We start from the raw sequence: 22,972 nt of genomic DNA, 5'->3' as shown, positions 1-22,972 counted from the left end.
TGTACGCTCCGAAGCCATAATAAACTGATGTTGCTCAAAGCTCACTCGATGCACAACTAACTAATACAATAAAACAAGTCACGACAAGAATTTCAGCTGGACCGTGGAAGGGACCGCTAGTGCTGTGTCAATAAAATTATACTCTGTGGCCGTGGCGGTCCCTGCGGACCGCCAAAAGCTTTTTTTAATATTGACAAATTTTTACTTTTAAAATAAATTTTAATTACCATAATAGTTATAATTAATCAACCACTAACCAAAAACATGCAAAGAAAATTTCGGCCCAACAGAAAAAAACAATATTTTTGCTGTGGCATTCTATCTGTTTTCTTTATACTTCAATAAAATACTTTTATCTTTTGCCCGTTCATTTTTTTACAACTATCATATAATATGTCTAATAAAGTAAATGTTAATCAAAAATTCTCAAATTTTTAATTTTAATTGTGGTTTGCTTTCAAAAAATAATAGCTTAGATGTTTAAATATACATGATGTCCCAACGAAAATTTTTATACTCCTAAAACTCCGCAAAATAACTGTTGACAAAAATCCAAAAACCGGTCGACTTCAAAATACTCTGTGACTTCAAAATAAAATGTCTGGCTGATAAATTTTTCAGGTGATACTAAATATTATTATTTTTAAGCATATTTACAGAGTTTTCAACCATGTTATAGCTTGACATTGTTCTGAAGCTATTTTCTTGTGGCATCTTAACGTAATTACTATTTTAATGGGAATAAGCCACAATGGACCGTGGGAGTGATGACGTAGATTTTATTGACATCTGTCAGTTTCACTTTCCAAACAAACCTTGTTTAGTGTGGATAATTTGTATTTTTCGTTATTTTTTAATTGTTTTACAGAATCTTTCCGCTTTTTGCAATATCTAAGTATTCTAATAGTTACTACAACAATTTTACAAGGTTGTGTAAATAATAAAGCATGTTGTTTTATAAAAATAGCAATAAAATGCATGTATCAATTAAGTAAGGTTAGAATGTCTTTAATTTAAACTTTTAAACTATATTTCATAGAAATAGAACACTGAATTTTGATGGTATTATCGTAAAAAACATTATACTTAAAAAAAAGCAGCAGAGGAAGCAAAATGTTAACTTTATAGAATTTAAAAATTCTTGAGATTGGGCATTTCAACTTTTGTTTGGAATGTAATTGACAGTTGTGACGTCACACTTCCACTGTCCATTGAAGTTTAAGATAAGTTTATTGACGTTTCAATAAATCGTTCTCAAAACACAAACATTAATGTTTTCATTATTATTAAAATAGTTAATGTTGTAGCTTGGTTTAATTTAGTTATAATGGAGTGCACGGTTCTCTACCCGTCTTCCTCGACCTTAGTTTTTCTATGATATTTTTTAATTCCATTAGATAAATTATGTTGTTTCCAAACTATTGACTTTGTTGGTGAAGCTCAGGTCGTTTCTTGTCTTATTTTAGTAAATTGTTGTACGGTTTCATAAATCTCTCTTCTTTTCAGAGGTATTCTTATGTCCAAAGTAACATCAAGAAGATCCAAAAATTTACCCCAATCCGTAACTTATTACTTTAAAAGAGCAGATGTTCCTTCTTAAGAATATATGTAGATATCGTAACTTTGATTGATAAGTAGTCAGATTGTGCTCCTTGAAGTTAGCATGTTAAGTGACCCAAAAAAACCAAATGTGGAATTGTATTTGTGTTGGATGGGGAGTATGTACATCCCCCTGTTGATACATATCTCATTTTGTTGTTTTTCATTATCATACATATTGTCTGCCTTTCTGAGTTATAAATTTAGATCCCTAGTAGGTACTGACACACTTCAAAAAATCTATTGCCGAGTGAGTTGAAAAATTCTTGGTATTGCTGTTTGTTTGTAATGCGTCGTGGCTGACTGTAAATTGCATCAAAGGGAATAGCCGGATAAAAATGTCAAAATTGCCCCAGCGGAAACTAGACGCCAAATTCTGGGGTAATGTTCGGCATCACAAAAAATGAATATTTACCAAATTTTAGCCCAAAATATTAACGCATAGCCTCAAAAGTCCAGGTACTGACACACTTCAAAAAATCTATTGCCGAGTGAGTTGAAAAATTCTTGGTATTGCTGTTTGTTTGTAATGCGTCGTGGCTGACTGTAAATTGCATCAAAGGGAATAGCCGGATAAAAATGTCAAAATTGCCCCAGCGGAAACTAGACGCCAAATTCTGGGGTAATGTTCGGCATCACAAAAAATGAATATTTACCAAATTTTAGCCCAAAATATTAACGCATAGCCTCAAAAGTCCATTAAATGTCAAAAATCGCTTAATTTTTTACCAAAATGGATTTTGATTTTTTTTAATCGAAGGTTTTTTATGCTCTACAAAACTCTTTAAACGAAAATAAATTGAACATGAGAGAAAGAACATATTATATTCAAGTTGATATTTTGGTGATGATAAATTTAGCATTGTGTCAATTTGTTTTAAGGGTGTTTTTGTTATACTCTTACTATTAAGAAGTAATTTATCTTATTCGCGTTTTCTTTACACAAAATTTCACATTTGTGTCGGATTAATGTTTATTTTCCATCATCCTTGATAATCCGTTTCTTAATCTTTTTCAGACTGTTCTGAATACGTTAAGTAATTCCTTTTTGTATCACTTAAGTGCACAATCACATAATGCTCGTGATAATTAAAATTTTAAACACCTTTTAGTTTTTTTATACCATTAAGTTTGATGATCGATCGAATTAATTATCTTATTCTGCTTTCTTATTATTACGATTAATTACGAGATATACCTACAATTTCATCATTTTAAGTTTAGAATTCTACAGTTTAAAATGAATACGTTTGATTTTCAGATACGATTGATAAATCTCTTACTTTATCACAACTTGGACTGGATTCTCTTATGTTGACAGAAATTAAACAAACTCTATATCGAAACTTTAATATAGATTTAAGTCCTGATGAGATTCGAGAGTTAACTTTGAACACTCTCGTTACAGCAGGTTCTATCGATAAAGCAGATATTCCTTTTGGTGTTCAATCGGAAGGCAATACATATATTTTATCCGATGAACCTATTTTGAAATTAAATACGTCAGTCAGTTCAAAAATGAAAATTTTTTTAATCCATCCAATTGAGGGCCACGTCAATATTTTAAAGCCACTTGCAAGCAAACTAAATGCAACAGTATATGGTCTTCAGTCTACAAATGACAATATGGCGAACATAATGAGTGATTTTGGAAAGTATTTTATTCAAAAAATTAAGCAAATGCAACCAAAGGGGCCATATTATTTATGTGGGTACTCATATGGGTGTGCCTTAGTTACTGAGATAGGCATACAATTGGAAAATGCTGGTGAAAAAGTTGAAATTGTATACATTGATGGTTCACCATCAGTTGTTTATGAAATTTTAAAAAAATCACACCAGATCAAAGGTAATTCTGTTGATGAGTCTAAAGTAGCCATTTTGGAATATTTCTGTACGACATTTCAGATTGAGCAAAAAGAGGTAAGGTTTATTGAAATTTTATTATCTCATCATTATTTACTACATGTTTTTTTACCAAAGTCTTAAACGTACCCAATAATTCGGGATACTGAACAATTAATAGTGACATATTCCTCATCCTAATCTTAATTTTTAAGGTTTACGTCTATATCTATATTAGTCCAGGAAATGAAGCATTTCACCTCGCAATTTTTTCGTCCTGCGTGGATTGACTTGAAATTTTAACAGAAGGTAGGTAATAGCCTAAAGATCAAAATCTATATCGAACCAAAGTGCGCCAAAGCCTTGGAGGTGGTTGCCACCCCATCTCAGGGGTGAAATTTTTTTTTTTACGTTTTAACCACAGGTTTCGATTAAAAAAGTGATTCTAAACGAAAAATGTTCCATACATTTTTTTTTGTAAAACTGATATTTTTCAAGTTATTCGCGATTGAAAGTAACAACTTTTGGACGAAAAAATCGACGTTTTTAATCGATTTTTCGCGAATAACTCGAAAATGGTGCATTTTGTCAAAAAAATTGTAGAGAACAAATTTGTAGCTTTTAAAAAGACAAATACAATTCATTTTTTAAAATGTTTTTGCGATATAATAGGAACCGAAATATGGCCTATCAATGTTCAACGGTTTTCTTCAAATGCCAAATTTGAAAGATTCAAAGTCAAATATCGGGAAAATAATGCATTTTTGCAAGAAAAATCATTAAACCTTTTTTAAAGAGTATAAGACCATAGACCTATCATAAAAAAAAGACTCTAGCTCAAAAATTTAGTGAGTTAGGATGAAAATAAGGTCAATACCTCATTTTTTTACGAAAAAATCGATGAAAACAACACACTAACTATCCCCATAATTAAAATCGATCTTCACCCTTCTGCAATTCTCTTTGTACATGTATTGTTAATACGTCCAAGAAGTTTGACCCATTTGAAATGCTTAGTTTTGGAAAAAATGCAGCTTAAAGCGAGAAACGATTTACAATTTCATATTTTTTACCCTTCGTTTTTTAAATATTCCCGAAAATACTGATTATATGAAAAAATAAAAAAGTATTAAATTGTAGCTTTTTTAATGACTAAAATTTTCCTATATTTAGATTTGTTCTACAATGAATATTTGGCGAGATATAGCCGTTTAAAGCATCGATTTACGATCAAGCACCATCTTTTTCGAGCCCTTTAAACTCACCCCATTTAAAAACCAAGGGTTCCAAAAAGATTTAATTCACAGATCCTTGTAGCTCTTAAAAACCTCTACAAAATCGTTTTTGAAAAAACACTCTATCGTTAAAAATGAAGGAAATACGTTAAAAAAACCAATTAATTTTTTTTCCGGAAAATTCCATTAGTATAGTACAGTACATTTCGGAACATAATAATCTATACAACCGGTATATTAGGTAGTGGGGATTAATAGCTTTTTCCCATGCTTTTACTGGCTGTGATACTGTATCTGCTTTTTACAATAAAGGTAAAAAAAATTTGCCGAAATGCCGAAATTTTTTACAGTAGTACTGCTAAGCTTGAAGATATTTTAGATGCTGGCAGATACTGTGCAATAATGTTGTACGGAACTGTTAAAGACGCGCAGCTTACCAAGTTAAAAAAAAATAAAAGATTTGGAAGCTTTTCTCGAGCAGATGCGGTACGAACAGTTCATCAAAGCTACAACGAAAAACTGTGCGGTTAAACTATCATCCCTTCTGCCCACTGTTGATGCCTTAGATGAGCATTCAAAAAGATGCTATTACCAAATTCAACAGTGGCTTGGCAATGAAAATATCAGGGCAATCAAAAAATTGTTTTCACCTATAGCACTCATAACAATTGATTTTTAAGGGTTGAAAATTTATGAAATTGTATTTTAAAGTATAAAAAAATCACTATTTAACTAATCCAAACCAAATTTTACTCATCTTAAGATTTGTAATGTTATTTTACAATTTTTGAAAATTAGGGGTAGTTTTTACCCCTAAGAAAAATCAGGGTTCATCAGCATGACATAAACTATAAAGCAGAGGGTGAGTTGAGCTTAGATCCAAATTTTTATCCAAATCGATCCAAGGCGAAATCATTTTTTTAGAATTAGTAATTTTTTTACATTAATCTCTAACAAGGGTTGCTTTTTAAGGGTTTAAATATGATGGAACTCTATTCAAAAGTATAAAATAATCATTATTTAACTAATTCAAACCAAATCTTACCCATATTTAGGTTTAATATGTTATTTTATAATTTTTGACAATTAGGGGTAGTTTTCACCCCTAAAACCCTTCAGCGCACTTCGATTCGATATAGATTTTGATCCTTGGGCTATTACCTACCTTCTGTTAAAATTTCAACTCAATCCATGCAGGACGAAAAAATTGCGAGATTTTAACTTTTTTCGAGCTTCATTTCCTGAGCTATATAACGGTTATACATTTGTGGTGTGAGATTATTATTTTTGTTTTTGTTTTCTTCTTAAATACTTTATTTTTCTTTCCTATTCATTTGAATCATTCATCAAATGATTTAAAAATATTGTATTATATTAATATATTGAAAGCATCATACAAACAAGAATGACTAAAAATCAATTAGTCCATTTAGCATAGCCATAATAATTAGTCTCTAGACCTCAAGAAAACATGAATGAAGTATTTTGGAGTTACTCAAAAGCTAAAAAAAGCAGTGGAAGTCATAGAAAAAGAACAAAGATAACAGAAAAACTTAAAAATTTACAAAACTGATGGATTAACTGGACGCTATTTTTTAACTGGAATATCTGGGGGAAATCAATAGAAAAAAACATCTTATCTCGTGGTTATGGAAACTTTTACTGCGTCATCACATTTAAGAAAAAAAGCGACTTGTTTCATTCATTTCAATATTGTGAAAAACTACGCATTGTAGATAAAAAATTTCAACAGACGATTTTCTTGAAAATATTTGCTAAATTAAAAATGTTTAAAACAAAAAAAAATATTGCAACTAAAACCCGAAAATAAGCATATTTCGCAATTGTTTATAATTATTAACATAAACAATAAAAACATTTAAATCACATGTGTCAGGTATATATATATATATATATATATATATATATATATATATATATATATATATATATATATATATATATATATATATATATATATATATATATTGTTATGATGTGTTTTTTGTTTGAATGATGAGCAATGAGTATTTTTAATAATATAGGGTTTTTATCGCGGTTCTCAAAGAATTAGTTTGTAAGTACTTTTTTAAATTATCTTTATTATAACTATTATGAAACACACATATATATCTAACCTAGCCAATGTAAATTTAAAATAAACTATCTTTAAATTGATATTCTTATAAAACTAATTAAATTCTATAGACAATGTAAAATTTAAACAAACTATCTTCAAAATTGAAACTGTTATGACACTAACTAAATTATATTAACAAAATTTTGTACCTTTCTTTCACTGAATGCCTAAATGAACTGTTTTCCACTATATAGATTCTAATCACCACTGACTGTCTTCGTACTTCGGTTATCCTTGTTTTTGTGAAATTACTTTTTCCAATTATCAGCTTCTACCAATTTAAGATATATTTTTCTTCACCAGCATTTATAAACCACCAAGCAAACCAACAAACAGCATTTATATTTATTCTTCTTTTCAATATACCAATATCCAATTATTATAAGTTGATTTATACTAATCTCCAACCATAATATAATTTAATTTCTTCCAATATACTTTTTTTAATCTTCAATAATTATTTGTGTATAATTATAAATGTGCATTAAATTATATGCATAATTTTTAATCTTCATTTAACTCACTATATTAAACAATTGGACTATTTGTACTTGATTCACTGACTCCAACTAACTTTCATATTTCTTACTAAACTTTTCTGACTGACTTCTTGAAAATTCTGAACAATTTACTTCAGTAACTAAATGTGTCTACTAACTTTCATAATGAACTGGCCTGACTTCTGACTAAAAACTGCCATCTTGAATCCAAATCACGGGTATTTATTCCTTTTTGGATATTCTAGAATCATCTGGTAAGAGATCATGTTCCAATTTGTTCTATTACTTCTATATAGATGTTCTCGAAAAAAATATCTGTTCGATCCACCGCCATAATCATTATTTCGAGAATGTTCGACCGTAAACAATGGTCAAATTCTGCATTCTGGAGAATTCGTTCATTTTTTATTGATAATTTTGTTTACATTTAGGCTTTTCAGATCAGAATATATAATTAAATTAGTAACTTAACATTCTAATTTAATAAACTACACATTTTAAACAACTATAACCCCACTTATATTCGTAAAATTCTTAAAATGACACTTGGAATGGAGGGTATAGTGTGTTGCCTAGTCACATGGCTCACTTAAATATATCTACAAAATCATAACTACTAAAATGCAACTTTTTACAATTATTATATGCTAATTTCTTAAAATGCCCTCACATAAATATATTTTTATTAAATTCTCTAGTATATAACTTATTTAAAATAATCAAATACTTTTTTATATCTAATATTATGTAGTATATAACTTATAAATTATTTTCTATGAACCCCAATCGTCACAATATATATATATATATATATATATATATATATATATATATATATATATATATATATATATATATATATATATATATATATATATATATATATATATATATATATATATATATATTGTTATGATGTGTTTTTTGTTTGAATGATGAGCAATGAGTATTTTTAATAATATAATATATAGGGTTTTTATCGCGGTTCTCAAAGAATTAGCTTGTAAGTACTTTTTTAAATTATCTTTATTATAACTATTATGAAACACACATATATATCTAACCTAGTCAATGTAAATTTAAAATAAACTATCTTTAAACTGATATTCTTATAAAACTAATTAAATTCTATAGACAATCTAAAATTTAAACAAACTATCTTCAAAATTGAAATTGTTATGACACTAACTAAATTATATTAACAAAATTTTGTACCTTTCTTTCACTGAATGCCTAAATGAACTATTTTCCACTATATATATTCTAATCACCACTGAAAGTCTTCGTACTTCGGTTATCCTTGTTTTTTGTGAAATTACTTTTTTCAATTATCAGCTTCTACCAATTTAAGATATATTTTTCTTCACCAGCATCTATACACCACCAACCAAACCAGCAAACAGCATTTATATTTATTCTTCTTTTCAATATACCAATATCCAATTATTATAAGTTGATTTATACTAATCTCCAACCATAATATAATTTAATTTCTTCCAATATACCTTTTTTTATCTTCAATAATTATTTGTGTATAATTATAAATGTGCATTAAATTATATGCATAATTTTTAATCTTCATTTAACTCACTATATTAAACTATTGGACTATTTGTACTTGATTCACTGACTCTAACTAACTTTCATAATAAACTGCTTGACTTCTGACTAAAAAACTTAAAAACAGCCAAAAACTGCCATCTTGAATCCAAATCACGGGTATTTATATGTTTTTTGGATTTCTAGAACCATCTCGTAAGATATCATGTTCCAATTTGTTCTATTTAATACTTGTCTGAATTTTCTGGAACAAACCATTTCGCAAACATGGCCATCTCCGGAGATCCAGAGAATTCCATTCTTTTCTATTAATAATTTTGTTTACATTTAGGCTTTTCAGATCAGAATATATAATTAAATTAGTAACTAACATTCTAATTTAATAAAATACACATTTCAAACAATATATTATTATAATAACCCCACTTATATTCGTATTATGATTCTTAAACGTCACTTCAGAGTATAAATATCTGTCAATCTCCGAGAGTATTTTTGGTTGCCTAAGCACATGGCTCACTTATATATATTTACAATATTAAAATACAACCTTTTACTATTATTATATGCTAATTTATTAAAAATGCCCTCACATAAATATATTTTTATTAAATTCTCTAGTATATAACTTATTTAAAACAACCAAATATCTAATATTATGTAGTATATAACTTATAAATTATTTTCTATAAACCCTAATCGTCACAATACCCCAAAAATAATATTTAAAATAAATAATTTACTTATTATTTTTTTAAATATTAATTTTCTCATACCTTATTAAATTTAATAAATCAATTTTTTTTTTTTTTTATTTTTTTTATTTAAAATGTGTTAAATACATCCCTGTTCGCTGTCTATGTCAAAACAGAGAACAACGGATCACAGTTCGGCTATTCTATGGTCAAACTGTCATGTCAAATAGAGAGAATAAAATATAACCTTAATTAAAATATAATGGATATTGTGTTCTGTTTATTTATAAACAAAATCTAGGAATTATTTCCATTCAAAATAACTTTCATCAATATAAATTGGTAAGTTTTTCCACTTTATTATATTAGAGACATTTTTATAGCACTTATAGTATCAATTTTGTGTCTAACCCCAAATTATGATTTTTAGGGTACAATTAATTTCCATATATACAAACTTCAACAAGTATGATGTCAAATTGATTCAAAATAATGAAATCTACCATCTACCATTTAACAAATCAAGTCTATTGAATAAAATGGATATATCAGTAAGTTATTAGTGTTATTATATTTAGTGTTAAGTTTATAATATATTACTTCTTTTTGAAAAATTGTACATTTTTCTTGATTTATTTTAAGTCCAACTTATCTAATCTGTTTATTATAATTTTTAGGTGTTTCTCATGATCTTCAGCCGTTTTAGAAACAATTAATATATCACCAATGTAGTGAATTACAAAATGTTCATATTGATCCAAAATATCATGAAGACATCTACATAGAACACTGCAAGATGATTGAAGTCCAACTGGTACTACTTTGAATTGATATACTAATCTATCTATCTGAAATCCTGTATACTGTCTACTTTTTCTTTCTAGAGGTATTAACCAAAAACTATGCTGTAAATCAATTTTAGTGAAAAATGACATTCCTGTAATTCTTCCTAATATTCCATCTATACTCATTGGTGCTTCAAATTGCTTTTCAGTAATCTTGTTAATATTCCTTGCATCCAAACATAACCTGATTTCACCTGATCTTTTTCGTACTACTACTATGGGGTTAATAAAACGTGTGTCTGCCTTCTCAATGATCCCATCTTCTAACATATTATTAATTGTTTTGTTTACTTCTTCTCTGTATTTATATGGTATTGGGTATGATTTTGTTTTAAAATCTTTTTCTTCTTTAACTTTTATACTATGGATATAATTTTGTGCAATTCTATTTTCTTTATTGACAAGTCCCTTGTGTTGCTGCAATATGGAAATGACTATTGATTTATATTCTTCAGGGCAATTTAAAACTTTCATCATATCTTCTTCTTTACAAATCACATTATTCTTCAATATGTACTCATTATTCCTTGCTTCCAATTTTACGCACTCCGCCTCGTAGGCATCCATCTGCTTAAAATTTCCATTCCTTAAATATTCACTACAATAATTATTCTTTACATTCTTTTGGGACATTTCCCTATCATCAAAATACATTTCTTCTTCATAAACATCATTATTTTCTTTTAATAATATCCTATCAACTCTTATTCCTTCTTCCACCTCCTCTTTCTGCATAAATTTAATTATTTGCCCTTCCAAAGTTACCATTTTCTCTTCAAAATCTATCTTTACTTTCTTCTTTTCCAATTCATCATTTCCCATTAATATATCAACACATAAATCCTTGACAATAAATCCTTGCATATTAATTTCTTTATTAAGAATATTAATTTTAAAATTGGCTAGTTTATCAATTTCACCCAACTTCTTATTATTTGCACCAATAATTTTAATTTTTGGAATCTTTATTATATCTGATAGTTTTAATGTATTAAAAATAAAATTCTCCGAGACTAGAGTACTTTCTGAACCAGTATCTATCATAATTTTAATCATTTTATTTTTGGCCAAAGCATTTATATAAATTAAATTAATAGATTCAATAATTTTCTCTTCATCTAAAGAAATAAATTCAGAAGGTTTTTCATAATAGCAATGGCCTAACTTGTAATTCAGAAAGTTTACTGCACAAAATTTTGATTATTAGAATTGTCAGATTGTATCTGACCACTTGGATCTGATGTCCTATGTCTTTCCCTACTATGACTTCTACTCACATTTTCCTGACTTGTACTACTTCGTTCCCTGTCTTCGCAGCTTCTATTCCTTCGAACACAATTTACCTGTCTGTTATAGTTAGGTCGCTCTGTATTTCTTCTATTGTTAAAATCTTGTCTATTATTATTAGTACTGTTATTAAAATGTTGTCTATTATAACTAGTATTGTTATTACAATTTTGTCTAATTTGATTACTGTTATTATTATTAAAATTTTGTAAATTATTACCATACCTAGTATTATTGTTATATGATTGTCTATATTGTTGATTATCATTTTTTTTATATTGAAAGTTATTATTGTTTTTTCTGTTGTTAGTATTACTTGTCATATTGCCTCTTTGTATTCTTTGAATAAAATTAATAAAACTATCTATTGTTTGAATATTTTGTACAGTTACGGTTTGCACAACATCAGCATCAAAATGTCTAGATACATTTAAGACTGTTTCATCCTCTCTAAGTGGTGGTTCTAAATATTTTGCAACTGTTATCAATTTCAATGCATAATCTACCATATTTGATTTTAAATTTTGATTATACTTTCCAAAATATAGAATTTCTCTAAACTTGGCTTGCTCTAATTCACCCCAATAATAATTTAAAAATTTATTTTCAAATGTTTGAAAATTATCTAAATCATTCTCAATACTAGCAAACCAAGTTGCTGCATTGTCATTTAATGTCATTCTAATATAATCTTTAATATCATTAATATTATTCACAAATCTTAATTTATGTTTTAAACTATTTATGTATACTCTAGGATGCAAATTTTTTATATTACCAGAGAATTTAATCCCAGTCTCATTTGTTAAATTTAAGTAAGGTCTCCCTATGTCTCTCATTTGTGAAATATCATCTATTCTCTGTTCCACATTTCTTATTTGATTACTATTTATTTGGATATTTTGTTGTATATCGTCTAATTTTTCTTCTGTGTTTCTCCTGTCTTCGTTGATTTTTACTTCTAAGTTACATTTCTGTAACTCTATTTTCTGTTCTATATCTATCTTATTATCTTGAATAATCCTCTTTACTTCTGTCCTCTCATTGTCTATCCTTTTCTTGTAGTCATTCCGTATACTTTTTATTTCATTTGCTACTTTTTTCTCTGCAGCTTCAAGTTTTTTATCCATTTGTTTTACAATTTTATTATTATTATCTTCTATTTTCTTTTCTAATTTTCTATAATTCTCTTCCAATTTCTGTTCCATTTTTTTCATGTCTTCTTTGACTTCTTTTGAATTCTCTTCCAATTTTTTTATGTCTTCTTTGATTTCTTTTGAATTCTCTTCCATTTTTTTCATATTCTCTTCCATTTTCTGTTCCATTTTTTTTCATGTCTTCTTTGATTTCTTTTGAATTCTCTTCCATTGTCTTGTTCATCTGCATCATTAATGACATCAAAGCTGCCATATTGACATTTTCCTCTCTTTCTGGATTCATTTCTGCAGTATCTTGTGGAACTTGAACTAAACTCTCCTCTTGTATAGGTTGTGTTTCTACTTCCACATCTTCTTCATTCTTTTTGCTTCTTGTACCTTTCTTTCCTTGAGACATTTTGAGACTTTACTTGTTCAAATATAATTAAAATTAAAATCTATACTTTTTCTTTCTACTGATAATTAATTTAATTATATGAGAGCACTTATCTTCCCAAACTAATTCTTTTAAATAGAGAGCCACCGCGTTGGGTGCCAAATTGTTATGATGTGTTTTTTTGTTTGAATTATGAGCAATGAGTATTTTTAATAATATAATATATAGGGTTTTTATCGCGGTTCTCAAAGAATTAGCTTGTAAGTACTTTTTTAAATTATCTTTATTATAACTATTATGAAACACACATATATATCTAACCTAGTCAATGTAAATTTAAAATAAACTATCTTTAAACTGATATTCTTATAAAACTAATTAAATTCTATAGACAATCTAAAATTTAAACAAACTATCTTCAAAATTGAAATTGTTATGACACTAACTAAATTATATTAACAAAATTTTGTACCTTTCTTTCACTGAATGCCTAAATGAACTATTTTCCACTATATATATTCTAATCACCACTGAAAGTCTTCGTACTTCGGTTATCCTTGTTTTTTGTGAAATTACTTTTTTCAATTATCAGCTTCTACCAATTTAAGATATATTTTTCTTCACCAGCATCTATACACCACCAACCAAACCAGCAAACAGCATTTATATTTATTCTTCTTTTCAATATACCAATATCCAATTATTATAAGTTGATTTATACTAATCTCCAACCATAATATAATTTAATTTCTTCCAATATACCTTTTTTTATCTTCAATAATTATTTGTGTATAATTATAAATGTGCATTAAATTATATGCATAATTTTTAATCTTCATTTAACTCACTATATTAAACTATTGGACTATTTGTACTTGATTCACTGACTCTAACTAACTTTCATAATAAACTGCTTGACTTCTGACTAAAAAACTTAAAAACAGCCAAAAACTGCCATCTTGAATCCAAATCACGGGTATTTATATGTTTTTTGGATTTCTAGAACCATCTCGTAAGATATCATGTTCCAATTTGTTCTATTTAATACTTGTCTGAATTTTCTGGAACAAACCATTTCGCAAACATGGCCATCTCCGGAGATCCAGAGAATTCCATTCTTTTCTATTAATAATTTTGTTTACATTTAGGCTTTTCAGATCAGAATATATAATTAAATTAGTAACTAACATTCTAATTTAATAAAATACACATTTCAAACAATATATTATTATAATAACCCCACTTATATTCGTATTATGATTCTTAAACGTCACTTCAGAGTATAAATATCTGTCAATCTCCGAGAGTATTTTTGGTTGCCTAAGCACATGGCTCACTTATATATATTTACAATATTAAAATACAACCTTTTACTATTATTATATGCTAATTTATTAAAAATGCCCTCACATAAATATATTTTTATTAAATTCTCTAGTATATAACTTATTTAAAACAACCAAATATCTAATATTATGTAGTATATAACTTATAAATTATTTTCTATAAACCCTAATCGTCACAATATATATATATATATATATATATATATATATATATATATATATATATATATATATATATATATATATATATATATATATATATATTTATATATTTATATGTATATAAGGTGGAGTAGGGTAAATGTGATAATGGGGCAAATGTGACGATGACTTTGGTAAAAATTAAAATATAGTGCTACCATCTACATTACAAGGGTTCAACTTTGGTTCAACGTTGCGTATAAATCCACCCACCATTAGAAAGAAGGAAATTTCTAGTCAGTTGATCTGTACGCAGCGTGTAAGCAACGTATTGTAACATAACCCAACATTCACAGTAGAAGTATCACATGCAATATTAACTCTGTCTAGTATATTTCGTAAGTCTTTCCTTTTTTTTTCTGATATTAGAACTGTATTGTCTGCATAACTGATATTGTTAATATATTTACTGTTTATTTTTATATTAGTTTCTGCGCCGTCTAGCATTCATAAGAACAAAATGTTTATTTTCTTAAAAACCATACTGTAAATATTTTGTCATTATTTTCAATTTTTATAAGAAATAATGGCAGATAAAATTATGTGTTATTTATATTTCTAGGTATTAATAGCGCTCTTGTAAATATTCAGTGTCTACTGTTCAATTCTTAGCATACATAACGTGGCGTACCACCAGGATATTTGAATCTTCCTCATGAAAATTAAAGATATAACGGTAAACGTATGTTTTAGGTGAAAAAATATCTAAACAACAAATCAAGCTTTGAAGAGAAATTAGAAAATGTTAGTGAACTGATTTCCACAATAACAGGTATAGAAAAATTAAAAGTTTTAACGTCCGCAGATTGTTTTATTAGGAGAATAGAAGCGGGTTTTTTCTATAAACCTTCCATGAGATTATCAGGAAGAATATTATTAATACGAAGAAATGATCATCCATTTACTACTGAAGATTATGACCTTAACAAAGTAAGTAATACAGAACATTATATTTACGACCTTTACCATCATCGCTCTATTTGTTTTTATCTCTTTGCGGGAACCGATTTATAATGCCAATACTAAATATTTTTTTCTTTCACAATCATTTTGCCATTTCCAATTACCATTAATTGCTTTATAATATAAACGGTATCTGGATGTTTCGATTTCTTCACATATCTCTGTATCAATTACTCTCTCTATACGTTTACCATACTCTCAATGAAATAAACTTGTGGCTTATTCTCAGTACAAATGAGGCGGTTAAAATAAAAGTGGTGTAAGTCAGTTATTTGTCATTATTGAGTTATGCTCATACTCGTTTTGTCTATATTCAAATCTATTAGCAAGAAAAATGGTGTAGATCAAAAGTCTTCTCTTGTCTCATAGATGGCAGCATCGGTTTGATCGGCAAGCGAAACTACTCATATCGTAGTTAAATTGTGGTGTACCTCTGACTTACACCACTTTTATATCAGCCAAGTGGCAGTTTTTGCGGATGCTGTCATTGACTGTTGAGTGCTGTTAAGTATGGCTGACGACGTTTCCAGTGTATTAAGTGAAAGTAATAGTGAATCTAGTGTTTATTCTTACTCAGGATCGGACGAATGGCTACAATCGGACTCAAAAAATACAGGTAAGTCACATTATATTTACGTATACTGATGAAAAGTGTAACATAACCACAAAATTGGTATTTAAACTTTAGCTCTAAAGTTAGCGGTTAGTACACGCATTGTTTTTAGGCAAAATTGTCATAATATGTATTTACTTTTCATGTAGACGTAAAATTACGTCTGAAAGATGTTGTCGCTAACAATGTTTTTTTATTTCAGAAACTGATATCGAGAACAGTGTACCTAATACATCTATAATACAAGATACACCGGAGGTACAACAAGAACATGAAAAACCACCTCGAACTCGAAAAAGGATAAACAAAATCACAGAATGGAGCCCGATTGGAAGAAGAAAGAGAGGAAGACCCCGAAGGTCATTCAGAGATGAAATCGACGAGGCTATGGAGAAAAGAACCCTGCGAGATGGAGACTGGAATGACAGGGAAAATTGGAGAAAACGGTTGAGTGAAGGAAGACAGTGAAAACTGTGGAAATCCTTAGTAGTAGTAGAACTCGAAAAAGGCAGATGAATGGTAGTGTAGTAAAAAAACGAGCAATACTAAGAAATACAGGTAAAGAATTTACGACTAAACGTAGTAAAATTGTAACAGGAAAGGCATTTACTGCCACGGACTGTTTTTGCAAAAAAAAAATGTTTGCAACAAATACCAGAAAAAGCACGTGCTCATGCTTTTAAATCATTTTGAAAATTAGGTTTCCTTTAGTACACAAAATGCCTTTATATGTGGTTTAATAAAACAAAGCATTCCCCAACAAAGACGTCCCAAATATCAATCACGTTCTGCAAAGTCGGTTAGTAATCAATATTACATACAAGCACAAGGACAAACCATCAATGTCTGTAAAAAGTTCTTTCTTCAGACATTTAATATATCTGATGGCCGCATGTTGAGGGCTATTAAAAAATTGCAAAATGGAAACGAACCTGGATCTGATTGCAGAGGTCGTCGCGCTTCTTTCAAAAAAGTTTCTATCGAACGCATGAACATAGTTCGAGAACACATCAATAGCTTCCCAGCATATCAGTCACATTACACGAGAGCTAAAAATCCCAACCGAAAATATTTATCATCACAACTTAATGTTACTCTTATGTATAATTTGTACAAGGAATCCTGTGACGACAGAAATATCATTCCTGTTTCTATCAACATTTATCGTAGGATATTTAACAATGAATTTAATCTTCATTTCCATGTACCACATACAGACTTGTAGTAAATGTGAGAGCTATAAAATTAGAAAACCTATCTTGACGGACGACATAGAATTACGTAATTTGGAAACTCAACATGAACTACATCTACGAAAAGCAGAGCTTGCTCGAACGTCAATGAAGTCTGATAAGGAAAAAGCCCAGAATGATGAATTACTCTTTTACGTTTGACCTAGAAAAGGCTCTCGCTTTTCCCAAGCTCAGTACGTCCACAGCATACTATAAACGCACTATGTACGTTTACAACTTTGGCTGTCACGAACTTTCAACTAGTTTAGGCTTCATGTATGGGTGAGATGAGACGCTTGTCTCTCGAGGTTCGCAGGAAATCGCATCGTGTATAGTTAAGCACATTGAAATATGCTCATCGCACTTTAAGCATATTGTTGCCTACAGTGATACTTACGGATATGGACGGACGTTGCCTACAGTGATACGGACAAAATAGGAACTGGAACGTTACCTTATCCTTATTAAAGATACTACTTAGTGACACCAATCAGGCGGAAACAATTGATCTAAAGTTTATGGTGAGGTGGTCATTAATACCTACCCAACGATGCAGACTTTGGATCAATAGAAACTTACTCCAGAGGAAAGGCAATTTATGTCCCAAACGATTGGTATTTTATCATAATGAAGTCTCGAAGACATAAATCGTTCCACTTTACACGGATGGTTAGTGAAGATTTTAAAAGTGCCTGCAATCTCAAAAAAGCAATCACACAAAGAAAAGTGAATTGCGATAATGAGCCAGTATCGTGGTTAATAATACAGTGGCTTAGGTGCAAGCGAGACGAACCCTTTAAGTTATTTTATAAAGAAAAAGGCCGAGATTATTGAAAAACAATCTACAAGACCGACTTTATAACAGTCCTCGACCAGTGAATATTATGAAAAAAATATAGTTATATAGCTATATTAAATATAGTTATTTCAATAATCTTATTACATCTGATTCTCTTGGACGCGTTGATGATTCAGGATCACTCACAGATGAGGTGTTTCCAGCGAGTAACGAACCTAGGACATAAAACCTGCAATGTTGTTTGTACACGATGTTGATTTGATTTTCTGTATCTTTCTCTGTCCAATAAACTTTTAATGAAATAGTGGTGTAAGTCATTTCAACCCTTGTTCTAAGTCTTCCCTGTATAAATTAGTTCAATATACCTCCATCAAGAGTTTCACATACGCATTGCTGACAAAGGTAAGGGATAATTAATACGATTTGTTTGTCGTGGATTTAATGATAGTGATCTGAGTAAAAGCTTCTGTTTCTCAAAATGAAGTTAAACTGACATACTCCACTGTTATTTTAACCGCCTCAAATAGTAACTTGTAGATTTACCTAGAAGTAGCTAGGTACCGTACTGTTGCGCACCCAGTGGGGGGGTTTGGGGGTTAAAATCCCCTCAGGGCATATAAAGTAAACAATATATAAAGAATAGTAGGAAAGTGTAACTTGTCTTTCACATATAATACAAAAAATCCAAAACGCTGATTGAATAATCAAATTACCACTTTAAATATGTAGAACACAATAATTATTGTATAAATACACAATATTTAATATTTTTCATTATATTTAGATATCGATACCTAATATTAGGCTTATGAAAAAGTAGATAGAATGAGTCTGTTGCGAGTAGCATGCGCCTACAGGACTGTATCTGCGGCGGCCTTGTGGACTATCACGGGTTTTATTCCTCTGCATGTGTTAGCAGTAGAAAGGAGACATCTCTATAGGAGAAGAAATCATTTGACAACAGGTATAAAAAAAAGAAGAAAGGGAAAGATCAATGGAAAGATGGCAAGAAGAGTGGAACAACAAGGAAGATGTTGCTCAGTTTACAATGGGTTCTGAAACACGGATACAGATAAATGCCTATACTGCGAATATTCCGACATTGTTACTCACACAATGCTGGAGTGTAATAGATGTACAGTGGAGAGAAACAGAATGTATAAAGAAATAAGTATGAACCCTGTGACTGTAAGAGAGATGATCGTGAAGATGACGGGAAATACGGAGGGTGGACACGGAGTGTTCACAATTACATCCGAGCAGTCATTAAAAAGAAAGAAGAAGAAGAGAAACACCAACCGAGGTAACGACAGAGATAAGATCTAATTACTATTTTAATTGGAATAAGTCGCAATTGAAGGTTAAAATAAGTTTATTGACGTTTGAATTTTTGATCTTTGATCTTGCACTGATAAATTGTTTATACTCCAACAATTAATAGAAAAAAGAATAGCGGTTAGTACCGAAGTACATCTAGCCTTCATCGACCTAGAAAATGCGTATGATACAGTTCCAAGACTTAAATTGTGGCAAGCTTAACAACAACTCGACATTAGTCCATACCTTTTAGGAATAATTACAGAAGTATACTGCGATAACACTACTTACCTAAAAATCGGATATAGACTATCAGAGCCAATAAAAGTAACTAAAGAACTAAAACAAGGATGCAGTACCCTTACTGTTTAATTTATATATTGAGGCAGCCCTCCAAAATTGGAAAAACCCCTGCCAGGGAATGGGAATCTCCATAAGAAATGGCGTACTGTTCTCCCTGAACTTTGCGGATGACCAAGCAATCCTAGCTCAAGATTCTTAGGATCTGGAATTTATGATAAAGCGTCTATAGAGAGAATATTTAAAATGGGGGTTACAAGTCAGCATGAAGAAAACAGAATATTTACTTAGTTATCAATTCAGATGCTGGTTTGAAGTGTTGATAGACGAGGACGTGGAAATCAAACAAGTGGAAAAATTTAAATATTTAGGTCCACTCATTGCTAAGAACGGCTTGGGAGAAACCGAAATTAAACACGAATTAATCAGGGACGTAAAATTGTAGGATGTCTGAACTCCTTATGGTGGGATCACAACATTTCCAAAAGGAACAAAAAAAGAATAGGGCAAACTATGGTTGAATCAGTTCTTTGTTATGGCTCTGAAGTATGGACAATTAATGCAGACCTGAAGAGAAAATTGTTGGAAGTGCTAGAATATCAAGGCAGGAAAGAAAGACCAACGAATCTATAAGAAATAGCATGAATGCTACAGAAACGGTTATTGACAGAATAGAAAGAAGAGGTTCAAAATGGGTTGGACATCTATTGAGAATGCTTGACGAACGTTGGCCCCAAAAACTTCACAAATGGAAGCCCCCTGGAAGAAGAAAAAGAGGTAGACCTCGACGCTCATGGAATGAAGGAAATAGAAGAGCTATAGAATCGAGAGGTTTGGAGGAGGAGTATGCCTTGGACTGGGAGGATTGGCAGAGGAAAACGGAAATACGGCGATAGCCGTCTCCAAAATGTATTGTATTTATAAGTTGGATTTATTTCAAACGTCAATAACCTTATTTTAACCTTCAATTGTGGCTTATTCCCATTAAAATAGTAATTACTTAAAATGCCACAAGAAAATAGCTTCAGAACAATAGATAAGATCTAGATAAGAGAAGGGAGTGTTCCAAAAATGTCGTCAGCCTTACAGTGGCCACCCCACTTTCGGAGTACGGTACGTGCGACAGTCAACTGCGCACAAGTAAGAGAGAGTGGTTTTAGTTGGTAGGCAGAATAATAGATACCTGAATGCGTAACGGTTTGGCACCGCTATCTTTAGTACTTTAAATTAAACTAAATCTTAGATTTTAGAGACTCAAAATAGAGGTAGCACAAAAAAATTAATTTTAAACCCCCCCCCCCCCCCCTAAGACAAATTCTGGGTACGCCACTGGTACCGTACCTAGTTTTGCAGAAGAAACGATTTAAAACTCGCTGGGTAGCTCTAATTTCGTTCTATAGCCCATAATTACATATTAATTACATTATTTGGTTTTAATTGATATTTTTATGGTTATTCCATGTTATTGTCACATACTAATATAGAAAAATTTTCACCACCAATTAAATACGTGACTTATGTCATTTGATCCCAATGATTCTATGACTTATATATGTATTATTGCACTTAGAGAAAAGGGTTATGAAAATAGTATTAAATAAAGTATCTTATATTTGTTTTGAAAAGAAAAGTTAGATTAAAAAAATAATTTCCTGAAATGACTCCTCTGCAATTAAGAATTTTTTGAAAAATATTTTCCCATGGTCCCCTTTTCTATAATTTAGCCATTGCACGTCAAGCCAGCGAAAAGGTTCTCCTTGCTCGTCTTATTTCTTAGACCCCAATGGCCTCTTTAACAAAGAAGCAAAACCGAAAAAATCCTTGCGGGCTACTACTTCAAATTTTGAACTTGTTAATCTGATCTGGTGATAATCATGAGGAAGGAAAATTTCGATATTCGTTCTTTTCTTTCTTTTCTCGATCATGGAGTGTACTACATCTATCTCTATGTTAGTATGCCCAGGTACCATAAACTTGTCATCCACTTCCTGCACGTGTACATCTGACCTATGTAATATTGACATAATCACGGATGAAATATGGGCATTTTTATTTTGCCCTCCACATGTATGTGAATAAAGCACAACACGGGTAATTTCAGGAGGCAATTCTAGAAATACTTTATACAAACACGATCCAACCTAATTTGCCCCTTGTTTTGCAGTACATTCATGTCACATAAAATGCTTTGACCGTCCATTTTCATCCATTACAGTAAGGTTGAATGTCCATAGCTGTCGCTTATAAAAAGCGAATAAAGACTTTAATAAAGGAGTTGGTACACATTGCTGGAGGTCAAAAGTAATACAATTCATTCCTGCGATATTTTGAGCTTAAAGCTTGTCTTGTTTTTAATTCTGATATGCCAGTTTTGCAGAAATCATGTGATTTTCCTTTTCTGTTGCTTTGCTGCAGATTCTTTGCATAATAAACGTGTCGCATAAAGATATGGACACAACACAGGGTTTTGGTATGATTTCATGTAAAGGTAATACACTGCTTTTAGGGTCAGATTTAAAAAATAAATTAAAGTTTACATATAAAATTAAGCTATGGAAATGACGCTGTTCTTACAGCTGTGCGCAGGGACGATCCACTACATGTAAGCTAATTTGAAAGAAAACATATAGTAGAATCAATATTCTTATTATTCATCATATTATTATCATATTCATTCACCATTATCATTGTTAATTTTTAAACCTATAGTTTTTTTAATAATTTTTAATTTTTAGGTTTGTACGCAATCGTTCGATGTTTTTAAAATTAATGGAGACCATAAAACAATATTATTAGGAAATAACACACAGACCGTAGCAGATATAATTAACACGTTTTATAGACTGTAATGTAAATAGTTTGTGCTCTAAAATAGAGAAATTATAGAATTTGCTTTCAGATTTTTGTAGTAAATATTATCTACTATACATTTTAATAAAGGCTTGTCCGTACACTAGTAAAT

At 30.0% G+C, this 22,972-nt stretch overlaps 1 protein-coding gene across 1 annotated transcript in view; it reads left to right on the top strand.

Annotated features, from left to right (window-relative positions):
• LOC140445082 (fatty acid synthase-like) overlaps positions 1-22,972 on the top strand; it is a 124,665-nt gene extending 101,693 nt beyond the window's left edge. The window contains exons 19-21 of the mRNA XM_072536888.1: positions 2,861-3,522; positions 15,480-15,716; positions 22,746-22,972. Of these exons, the coding sequence (XP_072392989.1) occupies positions 2,861-3,522; positions 15,480-15,716; positions 22,746-22,859 (1,013 nt within the window). The 3' untranslated portion in view covers positions 22,860-22,972. The remainder of the gene's footprint in view (positions 1-2,860; positions 3,523-15,479; positions 15,717-22,745) is intronic.

This window comes from Diabrotica undecimpunctata, chromosome 7 (genome assembly GCF_040954645.1).
Source record: "Diabrotica undecimpunctata isolate CICGRU chromosome 7, icDiaUnde3, whole genome shotgun sequence".
Classification (NCBI taxonomy): Eukaryota; Metazoa; Arthropoda; class Insecta; order Coleoptera; family Chrysomelidae; genus Diabrotica; species Diabrotica undecimpunctata.
This window is presented reverse-complemented; position numbering and strand designations above follow the sequence as displayed.